This window comes from Cyprinus carpio, chromosome B4, assembly GCF_018340385.1.
Source record: "Cyprinus carpio isolate SPL01 chromosome B4, ASM1834038v1, whole genome shotgun sequence".
Taxonomy (NCBI): Eukaryota; Metazoa; Chordata; class Actinopteri; order Cypriniformes; family Cyprinidae; genus Cyprinus; species Cyprinus carpio.
Window position 1 is genome coordinate 13690784 of NC_056600.1, and position 15873 is coordinate 13706656.

The 15873-nt window shown below is 35.7% G+C and overlaps 1 protein-coding gene across 6 annotated transcripts in view; it reads right to left on the reverse strand.

Moving 5' to 3' along the window:
* Nucleotides 1-15873, reverse strand: part of LOC109097362 (ankyrin repeat and sterile alpha motif domain-containing protein 1B) — a 167829-nt gene that overhangs the window by 66314 nt on the left and 85642 nt on the right. For all 6 annotated transcript variants that reach the window (XM_042722084.1, XM_042722083.1, XM_042722082.1 and 3 more), the window contains one exon: nucleotides 4421-4607. In XM_042722084.1, the coding sequence (XP_042578018.1) occupies nucleotides 4421-4607 (187 nt within the window). The remainder of the gene's footprint in view (nucleotides 1-4420; nucleotides 4608-15873) is intronic.

Sequence of the window (15873 nt, forward strand, 5' to 3'; positions counted from 1 at the left end):
AATATTACATATAAAATAAAAGAATAAATATATATAATATATATATATATATATATAATTAAATTGTATGAAAACAAATGAAGAACGATGGGTCCCTTTCAAGAATCACTGAAGATGCGCATCAATCACATGTATTTTAATCATGCTCCCTTTTTTTTACATTGTGTGCACTTTTAATGATTATAATGATTTTGGCAGAACTTGAGTTTTAAACGTGAGGACATTTTATTAATCCGTCCATTCTTTTCAGTTTCAATGATTTAGCTAAATCATCACCAGGTTTAATTTACTCGTTTCTTGTTTTAGTTTGGCCTAAATAATGGGAGCAAAATTATTCAGTGGCTCACGTTTTACTAAAATAATGAAAATAATTTGTAAAACAGGCAACAACTTTTTAATCAGTGTACAGACAGATATCTTTTCCCCAAGTAGTTATCTGTCAAAATAAATGATAGGTAACAAATAACAAAGTATGTGCATGTTTTATTCTGTTTTATTCGGCAATACTCGCGGTGGTAGAAAGCACACTCCGGTTGGCCACCTACTGTGTAATATATATATATATATATATATATATATATATATATATATATATATATATATATATATATATATATATATATATATATATACATTGTTTCTTCATTCAAGTAGATATGCTTTCTTGTCTGGAAATAGCTGCCCAAGGGTGTTACCAAGATGCCCACAGACTGGACTGATAAAAAAATAAAAAAATTCATAAATTGTATTATAATCAGAATTCATTCCAATCCATCCCATGGTAATTGGCGTCCAAAATGTCCAAAAAAAAAAAAAAAAAGATTAGCAAAATGCATCAATTGTATTATAATCAGAATTCATTCCAATCCATCCCATGGTAATTACAATTTCCAAAGTCATAAGTAAAGTCTTTAAATATTATAATATTGAATTCTGCCACCACTGATGAAATCACTGCTTAACTTTTCAGTTGAGTGGGGGTTAAGGATGCAGGTTATCATGCCTGGGACCAAAAATAGAACAACTTGACTGTATCTCGCAGCTGAATCTCACTTATCTCTCTCCACGGTTACAAAACACCACATCAATAACACTTGCACCAAGCGCAGCTGGATAAAAATACACCACCTTTGGTAACCCAAAGCGATGAGAACTTGTCTTCTCTACACTCTCATCATGCATCTGTCTATCTCCCCATCTCTCTTGCACCTACTGTAGGGAAACGACAGAACTTCATTTCATCACCTATGAAGGCACGGCATCAAAGGAACTACAATGCGCTCCTCACTCAACACTAGTTGCCAAGGCAACAATACAATGGACCTTATAAAGCTAATAAATAGTGAGGAGGAAAATGGAAAATGAAAAAAAAGAAAGAAAATGGGGTGAACGAAAGCATGAAAAAGTGAGATCTATTACTAGAGCTGCAGAAAGAGGACTTCAATGCCTTTACTGTGATTTTGACTCTGATCCGCGACTTCAATCGCAGCAGCGCTTGGAATTCATGTCTTGGACTCTCAGAGGAGATGCTAACATGTGATTCCTGTGATGGCCCTTTTTTGTTTTCATATGCCAGCAGAATTAAATAAAAGTACTGAATCGACTGAACATACTATGAGATCTCAATGTTGATAACCCAAAAATCTGCTTCTGTGCAAAGAATCTCAGAACTTAATGCCACCAGATGAAACAAGCTCAAAAACCCCATGAAACGCCACTATTACAAAGTCCTGTGACAGTGGGACATAGGACACGTTTATTAGGGCAGACCGTCAGGGAGCCGCCATCAAAGAGAAGAGCAGAGGACCCCTCCATTTGAAAAACCCCCCTATTAGACTGGAGAGTGACTGAGATGAATAGGCCCTTTTCACAGTAGAGACCTGACAAACAGAGATATAAACTCCCCTGTAGCACCAAAAGGGTTTTGTATGCTGCAGCAACATTTCCCTCGCTGTCTATCACCGTTTGCCTTCTTTAAGAGATCGCTTGTCTTGCACAGAGGGAATGGTGTGTAATGTGGCCAGGGAGAGTCGTGTAACTCACAGGCCAAATGAGGCTTTGGTTAAAGGGTTGCCAGGTCCTCCTGTGACACATCCACAGGTATAGAGGTTTTCGGGAGCGACAGAGATGAAAGTAATGACACCCACTGGGATCTATAAGAGTGACTGAATTTAATAAATGGTAGAAAAGTTTGACAGCTAAGCCCGACAGCAAAATTCAAAATTAACTTTTTGCCACACCTTTCAATGGGGAGTGAATTTACCAGTAATAGATATTTCTTACCAGCCAAAGAAAGCACTGTGCAAAATAATAAAATAAAATATTTAAAAAATGGAGTCATTAAAATAATTAGGACTGCAAAACGCACACTATAAAAGTTTGTTTACAAACTATATGTGTGTGCACTGTTCATATTTATTTTATATATATACACACACACACACATAAATGGATACATTTAAAAAAATATTTGTATGTATATATATTTATACATGTATATAATTTATATTATATATAAATATAAATATTTCATCTATAAATATAAAATTTTCCTTAATATATGTGTGTGTTTATATATACAATTAATTGTTTTGCAGCCTTAGAAAAAAATACATATTTCCTATCAGTAATAAAAAGTAAAAGGATTGAATTTACTATAATTCTTACCAGCCATAAAAAGCACTGTGCAAAATAAAATAAAATAATATTAATTAAAAATGGAGTCAGAGAAAAAAAATACATATTTGCCATAAAAAGTAAAAGGAGTGAATTTACCACCGATAAATATTTCTAACCATCCATAAAAAGCACTTTGCATAATAAAATAAATAAATAAATAAATAAATAAATAAATAAAATACATATTTCCTATCAGCCATAAAAAGTACTGTGCAGAGTACTGTGCAATATTTTGTGAATTTTACAATAATATGTGTATGTGTGTGTGTGTGTGTGTATATATATATATATATATATATATATATATAAAATAAACAATAAGACAAGACTCTACATATAATTAACTGAAGTTATCTAAAAGGTTAAACTAAAGTTTTATGCATTTTTTGTTCTTGTTGTTTTATGAATAGGTTTGCATTCACAACTGTTTATCGTTTTAAGATAATATACTGTATATATACCTGAATACCTGAATAATGATTATTAAATTAATTTTCCCTTGTATCTTAGTGACAAATAGTGCAAGTGACTGTCACTCACTGCAGAGATGAGTCAGTCTCCATCTTTGTGTGAAATTGTACCTGTACATCAAGACACAATATTATTTTGTTTCTCATATCAATTTATTTAGCGAAGGTTATTTCACATCTAGAGGAAAAATAACATCTTTAGTCATCCATGATAAACTACTACTGGAAAAAGTTGTTTTTTTAAAGTATATTTTTACTGGTCAACTCACAAATAACTGTTTTATTTACTTGCCAACTACAACTTTTACTAAAAAGTGGTGGGTGTTAATTTTGGATGCTGCCTGACTGAATGAGGAAAATAAAAAAAGGGGGAACAAAAACACTTTTAACAAAGGTAGGTATTGCAATATCCCCCACTGTTACCGACCGTATCTAAACCGAAAACAGCAAACTTGGCAAAAGTGAATAAGCAGTAACTTTTCTAATTAGATTATCTCTCTCCCTCCTCCCTACTTTTCCCCATTTTCTCTGAACACATGCGTCAAGGGATCAGGGTGCCAGACAAGCATGTGCGCAGCATTAGTACAAACCAACGGACTGCAAAGTACACCAGAGTCACCATGACTACCCCACCTCAGGACCAGGAATGACATTGCCATAGAAACAGCATCAACTGCCCACTCGGCCAGCAGTGCTGTAGGTGGATGCTGAGGAAATGACAGGCAGGAAGTGGCGGCCTTGGCATCGAAACCGCCCGTGCCAAAACAATGACGTCTGCTGAGGTGGTGCATTTGCAGCAGGCCTCTCTATGTGCAACAATTCAGACTGAGGACATTCCTACATGCCGGTTTCATACAGTGCAGAGTAGCAGAGCGGCACTTTAAAATGCCGTTCAAGCCATTAAAAGGTGGTTTGATGAGTAATTTAGTCACACTTTTACAGTAGTGCTGCTCAAAGCAGCGGGAATCACTCTGTTGTTGGCACAAGCACTCTGAGCCAATCAAGAGAGAGGCCTCCTGCTGAAATTAACATGTCTGCATGAGAAATGTAAGGGGGGTCGGCATCCCTGTGAACAGAAAGTGAATGCATCCCAAAGCTACCATTATTTGTTCACTCAGACACTCGACACTTTTACACCTCTAAATTCTGACCGCATGTCAGCAGTTTTCTCAAATCGTGTCTTTTTTATTTGTCGTAAGGGATTATATTTGAGAAATCTCATCCTCTAGACATAAAGAGGAAATTAAATGCTAAAGAAAGGAGAGTCGTACCAGTGACGCTGTAGTCTTCGGCGGATCCGATGGAGCAGTTGGCGGGGCTGATGGGAGGGCTTCCGGGGGGGCTGGTGCTGAAACTGGCGTAGCCGAGTGATGAACTGACCTCCGAAGGGTCACCGCTGTGGTTCTGCAGGGGTTTCTGGACGTCCTGGGAGGAGGACAGTGAAGTCCGTTGCTTTGGCTATGACAGGAAAGAGTGTAATGTTAGCATCAGTCACTTAAAGAGGAGACTTTTATAAGCCTATTTTATATTTGCCAAGTCTCCTGCAACAGATCCTTATGCAATTCTATCTAAATTGTAATGTAGAATTTACACTTCACTAAAATGAGGAAATTGGAGGCCTTTTGTGAGGCACCATAGCCCACATGGAAAGCAATGATGTGCAACATAACCAATTACTGGCTGCTGGAGTCACTAGAAAAGAGTGGTATTACATTTCTGGACTGTGAAAATGAACGACATGCATAAATGTGCAGAAAATTAAGAGCAGGAGACTGAGGGTGGATGGTGGGATTTTATCATACTTGTTTTTAAACAAAAATAAAATGAAAACCCATTTCTAACTTAGGTAGGTTAGTGTGCTAAAGTTTAAAATATATAAATTCACACTATGAGATATAAAGTCACATTGTGAGATTTGAGATGTGATATTGCAGTTAGGTTTGGGCCAACAGATGGAAAGGAATAAATACGAGATGGGAGGAAAATATATATTTCAATATTTTCTCTCACTATCATTGGGTAATTATACTGTATATAAATTGCGGGCATCAGGGAGCCGCTATTATGCCTTGCATTGAAACTGCTTTTGAATGCACATTCACTTTTTAGTTTCATTTTCACTTTCAAAACTCGCGATCGCATGTAATCTGTTAGCGGCAGTACTTCGCACACATTTTGCAAATCATTCGCCATCATCCACAGTCATCTATCCTTACTCTGTTTATGCAGTAAGTAAGAAATTTTATGTAGCTACTTTAATTTAATAGGGAACCGTTAGCAACCTTTATTTGTTTTCCGTGCCTTTCTGAATACGTTTTCATGCATCGGGCACACCCCCTAACTCTCCCTTGCCCCCCGATGTCATCAGTTGTGAGAAAGTCGCAAATACAAAAAAAAGTCAGATTTGTAAGATATAAAATTTAAGTTAGGAGTAAAGGAGGCTTGTATTAATGAGAAAGTCGCAATTGTTAGATATAACATTTTGAGGAATAAAGTTGCAATTAAAGTTTTAAAGACACATTTATGAGACATAAATTCAAAACTGCGAAATATAAAGACCAATTGTGAGATATAAATTCACAATTTTGAGAAATAATTGCAAATGTAAGAAAGTTGCATTTATGAAAAATAGTTGCCAGTGTGAGAGTCACAATTACGTAAAATAGTCGCAATAAAACTAATTGTGAAGCATAATTATTTTGTTTTTATTAATTAATGCATTTTTTAGTTTTATTTATTTATTTGCCAAAAATGGGTTTTCATAAATGACTTGAAAATCATTGTAGCCCTTTTTTGGTAACACTTTTCAAATTACTGCTTATTAATAGTTAGTAAGACAGTTGTTAAATTTAGATATGAGGTATGATTAAGGGATCTAAAAATAAAAAATAAGGCATTAATATGTGCTTTATAAGTACTAATAAACAGTCAATATGCTAGTAATGTGCAAGCTAGGAAGCAGCAAGTTAATTGTGAGAATTGGTCCTTAAAATAAAGTGTCACCCCTTTTTTTGCCAATGGTGCCCATACAAAACTCACAGAAACAATGCAAAAATGAGGTGGAGTTGTTGCTACACAGTGGCTAGGGTGTTCTGTCTGGTTGACAGCATTTTGCTGTGCACATGCTAGATGACCTGCATAGTAGATTACTGGCTCAAATCAATAGGTCCCACCCTCAAGTTTGTATGATATTCTGAGGCATTCCTTTACTAAAAATCTTTGCAAAGACATCCCAACAAAAATCAAATGCACTACGCAACAGAGTTTGTCTGCAGGAGAGAAGAAAGTTTTGAAAAAGCCTGCAAGTAGGAGGTGGAATGGATGTGAGATACATATTGCTCAGTGAGAGGGAGAGACAGAGCGAGACAGGGAGAGAAAACAACAAAAAGAGATGACTATGTGCAGAGTCAAGCAGTTGTATAACCACAGGAAGCCTTACATAAGTCTTCACAGACAATCTTCACTTACTGTTGCATCACAGGTGTCCAAAATGCCAAATTAATTAATTTGCATGAGAAAAATGTCTCTGATTTAAGTGACTTAATTTCACACACGCACGCACTTGGCAGAAACCTGACACCACTTGAAAACAGATGAAAAAAAGAATAAAAAAAAAAAAAAAGAAAAAAAAAAAAGAGAAAATTAAAAAAAAATTTGAAAAAGAAAAAATGGGAGAAAAAACAAAGAAGACTGAAGTAAAAAGAAGGTGAAAGCAGGTATAATTGTTGTCTAAGCTTTATACAACAACCAACTTTCATGCATAATAAATCGGTTTAAATCAAAAGCTCTTTACCATACATGCTTCATCCACCCTTATATCAAGTTCCTTTCTTCTGTCCATGTCTAATAAAGTATAATATGACTACTGCTTACGGCCTCCAGCCAATTTATAACTCTTCACCTCCCTGAAAGCTGTTTCCTCTGACAATACAATTCTCAAAGATGTTTTTGGCCTCATATGCTCACTCAAACTAGCTCAGGATTGAACTATTTTTCTTTATTCTTACCTCTCAGTTTGATTAAATATTCAGAAATTGGAAAAATCAACCTTTTGGAGGACATGACCTGTGTGTTAATATACAAAATGGATATCAGATAATATTTAGTCAAAGTTTCTTAACATACTATTATACTTAGTTTCTTTGCTTATGTTTTATATTTGATTCTGCAATTTTGTTGTGCATTTGCTCCCTCTGCTTGTATTTTGTTCTCCTATTTGTGGAACTATTTCTAACTATGTTCAGTTTTTTTCTTGTTTTGATTCTAATCTGTATGCAAAGTATATAAATAATAATGGTTGGTGTTTTAGGGCCCTATCAGCTTCCTTTGCTATTTTTATGTGGAAATATTAAAGAAAATTTATTTAGGAGTAATATAATTTCCTTAGAGAGCTAAAACCAGCACAGTTTAATATAATATGCACTCTGATACTGATATGATACTGCACTCTGGCATTGGCGGATCTTCATTTAATATTAAGAATTGTGTGTGATTCAGGAACGTCCTGTTCAGCATTGTCTATATATCCCATCTCAGCGATTATTAAAAATACTGATGCTATTATTATACCAAGCAGATATTTGACTTGTTTTTGATTTCGTGTACTCTATATTTAGAAACCTTACTCAATATTACTGCTTTTCAATGCGATCTGGATGACTTTTCAAACACTCTGCAGCACTTAATTTCCCTTGTCTGTTGGAAAAGAGATGAAAAAGACAGTTTGTATTTGACTATGCACATCCGCCACAGTTTTGCCCAAATCTGCAAATTCAGGCAGTTTTCATTTTGTTGTCAAACACACCTTGGTGTCAGGAAGTGCTGCTAATGAACCTGTTACTCACACACTTGCAGTCTCACACCATGAACTCCTAATGAGTCCGTCATGGCTGACTGTAGTTAAATTAAAAAACAAAACATGCCTGTTCATCAAACACACCCACTGTCTCCTCTAATAATGTTGTACAGCAGTCACACACACACTGTCACACACTCACCCTCTCCCTGAGGTGAAGATCAGAGAGGAGGAACAGGATGCACACCTGCTTCACTTACATACACATGCACGTGTGGCTGCGCGTTAGCTCACTAATACTACCTTGATTACACTGGCCCATTATTCAGAGAGCGAGTGTAGAGTGAGAAATTGTGCGCTAATTTATGGATGGTAATTATGATAATTATTCAGTGGGCTCTGGGATTGTGGGGCAATAAATGCCACTAACGCGACTGTTTCACCTCCCAGTGGGGCATTCAAGAATGCAGTACTGTCAATGCATATGCAGATCACATTCAGCTCAAATCTCAGAGCGAGAATTTATAATTACGGAGAATCATTCAGCGCTGATTTTATATGCTCATCTGGTTTGGGAAATACAATCACATTGAGTGACACAGACTGTCAAGAATGTGTTCAAATCCAATTCTCATTACAATAATGTGCAACGCTCTTATAATATGGGATTAAAATACATTACAAATATAACAGTTACACTTTATTTTGATAGACATTCTATTATCTATAAGTAACTTTGCAACATGTCAACTAATTCTCATTAATTTTCAACTACATGTCTACTAACTCTCAGAGTAGACTGTTAGGTTAGGTTTAGGGTTAGTAGGATAAGTTGACATATACTGTAGTCAGTATGTTGTATGTTGTGGAACCATCAAATAAAGTGTAAGAAGATATTAAGCAGACAGTCCATTAATACTCTAATGACTGCTTGCTGACATGTAGTTGCAAGGTTACTTACTGTTAGTAGAATTTCTAAAGTGGACTATCAAAAAAAGTGTTGCCAATATAATATAATTGAATATAATCTTAAACATATTTTCATTGTTTCTACAAATTGAGAAATTACAGTAAATAAAATCGTAGTGAATCAATTAATATCGCTTCTATATAAATATCGCTAAATTTTAATATGCCATACAATTATTTAATTATAATCTAACTTAATTAATATTCTAAAACACACACACACACACACACACACACACACACACACAAAAGAAAAAAATTAATTTGTAAACTGATATCATATTTATTTCCCCCCTCAATAATTATTATTTTTACTGAAGAACTTACAGAATCAGACTCTTGAATATACTGAAATCATGAAATAAATCATGATCATTACATTTATCAACATTTCCAATTTCGGTTATTAAAAAAATATGTAAATTAAAACAACAGGCAGCCTTTGAGTCAAATGGTTGAGAAGAACTGCAATAATGGAAATCGGATTTTATTTTATTGCACAGTAATTAGAACTTGTAGAATGTAGAATTTAGAAAATGTGTGTAATTTTCATAAGATGAAAAAGACAAAATAAAACAATGAATTTTTTTTTTGCCTGAAATTTGCCTAAAATGGGGTTTGTACATTCGCAAAATAAAGACACTCGCTTGATCATATTTCATAATCTCTGAGACACTATAACTTTGTATATGCCTTGTGTTAAGATCTGTTTCTACTGATCCAATCCAAAGCTTTTATTTTTACAGTGATATAATCATCTTACAATTTTATAAGAGAACTGGTGTTCTTTACAAATATATGTTCTCTTTTGACACTAGCTGATCCACTGAGGGTGTGGATGTGAATTTGAAAGTACACCAATAATTCAAATATTCAAATATAATTCAAAAAGAATTCAAAACAGTCTGTTTTCAAGGCTGGTTATAATACTGAGTGCCCTAAGCAGTTTGATCATCGAGATAAAGATACAGACTGAGGTGTTGAACAACCTTGATGCATAGTGCAACACTTTATCAACATTCCTCTTCCACACACACACACACACACGCACACACACTTTCACTCACTTCAATACAACTGCTGTCTCCATGATAACGGAGGCAAAGCTGAAAGAACAGCACCGCAATAACAACAACATAACCAAATATAGAGTTCCTGTTGCTAAAAAAAGGCAACAGGAACACACTCAGCAAAGGAGGAGGGGCTGCTGTTCATTACAAAATGAGACGCCTCAGAGCACAAATCAAACCGACTGCAGGGTTTTACAACACCTTTTATCCTTAAATGATCCTGAAACAAGCAAAACCAGAAGAAATCATGGGAAATTAATGGAAAAGTTCAACCAAAATGACATCTCTGTCATCATTTACCTAACTGTTTTCTATTTTAATATATTTAAAAATGCAATGTATTCCTATGCATCATTACACCAGTCTTCAGTGTCACATGATCCTTCAGAAATCATTCTAATATGCTAGTTTGGTCCTCAGGACATTTCTTATTATCAATATGGAAAACAGTTGTGCTGTGCAATGTTTTGTAAAAACATTGATACATTTCTATCAGGAATATCTGATGAATAGAAAATTCAAAAGAACAACATTCATTTGAAACAAAACATTTTTGTAGCTTTATAAATCTTTACAGTCACTTTTCATTCAAATTAATTTAATGCATCCTTGATAAATAAAAAACATGAATTAATATTAAAAAAAAGCTTAAAGTTTCAGATTAATTGTGCTACAAATGGCAGCATGAACATTCTGCTGAACATGTTTTGTGTTGTATGCACGAAAGGAAGCAAACTAAATTTTCAGAGAGGTAAATGATCAAGAAAGATAAGTAAAGGAGAGTTATGAAGCTCATGTTTCATGCTGTATTAGCATCATACATATTAGCATCATTAGCATGACAAACTCGAAACTCAAGGGGCCAAGGCCATGAAATATGCAATCTGCATCATTTAGCTCGTCACCATTTCATCAGCGGTGTTATAGTTTAATCACCAAAGGGGTTCTCAACATCCAGCTGGGCGCATGAAATTATCTTTTATTCCTGAATAGCTATTAAAGAGAAAATGCAGAATATGTTATGACCACAGGGCTTTGAGAGCCTATGGGAAGATTTAAACAGAAGACACACAGCACAAGGTCACTTATGAGTGTGTGTGGGCTACACTAGTTCACTCGCAGAGCAAACACACACACATTTGATCACACTGGTCATCACAAAAGGTCACATCAAGATGTCATGACCCTCTCCAAACATCCGCTCCAATGGTTGCTTTCACAGCTCCTCTAACACACTGCCATCAAATTTCAATTTTAAATTTTAATTTCACAACAGTTGTGAAGGAGAACTAGCAGGTCAGTGCTAGTCCTCTGTACTGTGTGAATTCAGCCCAATGGCTGTGCTTCACATCAAGAGGCATTTTGACAGCTTTGAGTATCTCTCTCTCTCTCATCAGAGGCTGATATACTCTCTTCTAAAAGACTGATGTCTTCTACTGCATTCGTAATGTCTGTCATTAAAATAGACAAAAGCTATGTAGACGCTTTGTGCGAACATGAACGCTGTCAGTTGTAAGTCTTTGAAAATAACGCATATTTCAAATGCAGCCTGAACTTCTTTTAACTCAGAGACTTGGTCTTGTGTAATTGAGTGTGCATCATTTTCTACAACTGAGTACAACTGTGTTCATAAATTTATACCCCCACTGCAAATTTTGCATATTTCTAAAAAAAAAAAAAAAAACAAAAAAAAAAAACAGGGAAGGATCATATAGATAGATGAACGTGTTTTCTCTTTCTAATCTCCATCAGCCAAGAGGAACACAGGGAACATCCTTCTCCAGCATCTAGCACTGTCAGAAAGGGCAGCGAGATTATCAGAACCACTTACAGCTAAATTAATCACAGTTATAAATAAAAACAGATAATGTGGTCATTTAACATGTTATTTTTTTCTGTTTTCTGATCTGAATATCAGAGATAATTGTGATTTGAGTCTGTGTTTTTTTTTTTTTTTTTTTTTTTTTTTTTTTTAACATTGTGATTCAAATCAGTATAGCCAGTGTGTGTGTGTGTGTGTGTGTGTGTGTGTGTGTGAACATAGCTGATAAAGCATCAAGAGGATTTTCTGTCCCCACTACAGCTCAAGAGCTCCTACTGTCCACATTCAAGCACACAAAAGAACACATTTCACTGTGTCATTCTGCTTTTCTACAAAGGTTAATTACATTTTTAACTAATTTAATTGCGCATTGTCCTCTGCCAGGCAGATGCAGATCAAGAATCAATTCTTGACCAGAAAGCATTGTTAAACAGAGATTAAATCAGGTAAAACAATTGTTGTAGTGTCTGAAAACACATTTTCAAATAATACACTACAGCTCTGCTCCAAGACCTTCTGTAGTAAGGTGTCTGCTATCTGCATAGACAGCTTCCTTCTAAAGCAGCATCTTAAAAGCGGTCATATGATGCATTTGGTGTAATGAAATGTGTTTATGCGGTTTAAGGTTTAAAAAACACATTATTTTTCACATACTGTATATTATTGTTTCTCCTCTATGCCCCGCCTTCTGAAACGCGTCGATTTTTACAAGGCTCATCACTCTGAAAACCGAGGTGTGCTCTGATTGGCCAGCTATGCAGCGCATTGTGATTGGCCGAATGCCCGAAGTGTGTGACGGAGATGTGACACCTCTTAACATATTGTGATGCCTTGTCCGGCAGGATCAATGAGACAAACATAAAACCCATTATAATCGTGATATAAAAATGATTTCTAGTTGTGTCTTCTTTTGGAAGGCAAAAACAAAGTAGTTTTGCTTTCTCAACAAAACAGCGGCCGGCTTGAGTGAAAAGAGGCAGGAGGCTTATTAAGGCGGATTCTATGAAGGAGCATACCTTGCACGTGCGGCAAACCACATGTGACGACCCCGGGCTGGACGCCGCTTCGTCCACAGTAAAAGACCATTCTGCGATCCACAGTGCAAAGTTGATGTATTTCTTCAGCAACCAGCATGGATCAGCTCCAGGCATGACAAAGCAGATATCGTCCTCTTTTGGCAGGCCAAACAAAGTAGTTTCGCTTTCACAGTGAAACACACAGCATCTATACGACATGGCGGCGGCAGCAAAATTACTACAACAAGAATTCTTCTTTCTTTGCATGAACATCTGGGTGGCGTTATGCAAATCTTCCCACATACTGATGTAGAGATGTGGGGGCGTGTTAGAACGAGCCGTTTCAGGGGTGCGTGGACGAGTCTCAACTTTTATAAAGAATATCTCTTTGGATTTGAGACTTTAGTCTTTGCAACTTTACAGATCTTCTTTATTCACCAAGAGCTTGTAACACTCCAAAGAGAAAGGAAAACTTGAAATCACATAACATGACCCCTTTAACCAAAATGGAACCTCTTAAGTGATCCACATTCAAAATGTTCTGTATTTTAATTATTTGCTAAGCTAACTAACCAAAACCCTAATAATATGCATAAACTACATAGCAGATAGAAATATTGAGTTATATGATTTAGTTTTGGATTAAATGGATTAAACCTTGAATTTTGTATTGTGCACTAAGTGTGTTGCAGTGCTCTGGGAGAGTTTTCATCACAAAGGTTTCTTGAATGATTGTGCCTTAGATTTTGACTAAAAGAGCCCATCATACTATTGCATCATAATATTGCACAATATTATGAGCAGCTCAGTAGGTTTTGGACCAGAACTTATATATAGAATAGAATAGAATAGAATAGAATAGAATAGAATAGAATAGAATAGAATAGAATAGAATAGAATAGACTTATGACTGTGTTTCAATGCTGCCTAAAACTTTTGTCTAGGTAGGCAGCTCACTATGTTTTGGAAAATAACTTTATATGGAATAGAATAGAATAGAATAGAATAGAATAGAATAGAATAGAATGTCTTACGACTGCATGCCTATAACGTCTATCTAGGATGATCACTATGTTGGAACAGACTTTATATATGTAATTAGAATAGAATAGAATAGAATAGAATAGAATGTCTATTTGTCTTATGAATGTGTGCCAATAAACATCCCTGCTAATTTGCTGTTTAAAATGCTGTCCAGGTGGGCAGCTCACTAGATTGTGGTAAAGAACTTATATATAGAATAGAATAGAACAGAATAGAATATAGTTGTCTTATGACTGTTTTGCTATGCAGCCTAAAAATTATGAGGCAGGCAGCTCAGTAGGTTTTGGACCAGAAATTGCATGTAGAATAGAATAGAATAGTCTTATGACTGTGTTTCAATGCTGCCTAAAACTTTTGTCTAGGTAGGCAGCTCACTATGTTTTGGAACAGAACTTTATATGTAACATAATAATGTAATAGAATAGAATGTAATAGAATAGAATAGAATAGAATAGAATAGAATAGAATAGAATAGAATAGAATAGAATATCTATTTGTCTTATGACTATGTTTCTATGCTGCCAAAAATATGTCTGGGCAGACAGCTCACTAGGTTTTGGAACAGAACTTATGTATGCAATAGAATAGAACCGAAAAGAATATCTACTGTATTTGTCATATAACTGCATGTCTATGCTGTCTAAAAATGCTGTATATGCAGGTAACTCATTAGGCTTTACATATGTAATGGAGAATAGAATAGAATAGAATAGAATAGAATAGAATAGAATAGAATAGAATAGAATAGAATAGAATGTCTATTTGTCGTATGACTACATGTATATGTTGTCTAAAAATGCTATGTAGCCAACTCACTAGTGTTTTTAATAGAATGTATATACTGTATATAGAAGAATAGAATAGAATAGAATAGAATAGAACAGAACAGAACAGAATAGAATAGAATATTTGCCACATTACTCTGACTAGCAGCTTGCAGTATACAAAGTCACATAGGAGCAGCAGAATTTTAAATTAAAGTGAAGACCTCCCTGTAGAAACCTGAGGTTAGGTTTCTTGCTAAATGAGAACAGCTCAATGACCAGCCCTTTCGGGGCTTGAGCCTACAACTTTTCAGTTACAAGCTCAGGTTATTAAGCCGTGGGTGACTTCTCCTTATGAACAGACACTTCATCAATGGTGCCTTGTGTTGAGATTTTAATGAAGCTAGAAGCAAATGATCCCTCATCAGCCTATTCCTTTCTTCCAGGGGAACCAGAGGCACACCTGAATGGGCCACAGAGCTTATGATTAACATACATGACTAGACTCCTCTCCGCTTGTGCATAGAGCAAATAAGGAGCTCAATTGGCCCATCAGTGTGCCGGAGCCCTCATCAGCTCTGATGAAGCCCACTTTAATGATCATGAGTGCTGTGTGATGATTTAGCTACTACTAATACAGACTGCTGTGTCATGCATGCAGAGTTTTGATGCCATGTAGCGCAACAGGTTTTATAACCCACATTTATTGGAAATCAGATTTCATTTGGTACATTTGCATACATAGCTTGGCGGCAGATTCTATTTTGTGATAATGACCACCTGGTTGTAGATTAGCATTATTTTGAATTTTTTTGCAGAAAAGATAATGACAAATAAAAAAAGCATAAAATAAGTAAGAGAGAGTCACATGTGACTTATTCACCATCAGTTGAAGTTAGACTGCACTTAGCAGCACTAAAGCGCAGTTTGAAACGAAGAAAATAATGAAATCAATCTTTAGGAAAGTGCACTTCACACGTCATGTGCCCAACTGGAGCATTGTGGAGTTTGTTGTTGAAGACAGTGGGGGAGAATGTGCACAGTTGTGCCTCTTTCTAATCCTGTGGGCGCTCAGCATGCAGACAACATGGCCCAAAAGAGGGCCAGCGCAGATAAATGAGGGATTGTGGTTGACTGAAAAGAGGACAAACATGACTCTGATAGGATGCACTGAGCACTCTGACGGGGATGAAAAAGGGCCCATTCACACTCTTCTAAGAGAATAATAAGTCACAAACACAGAG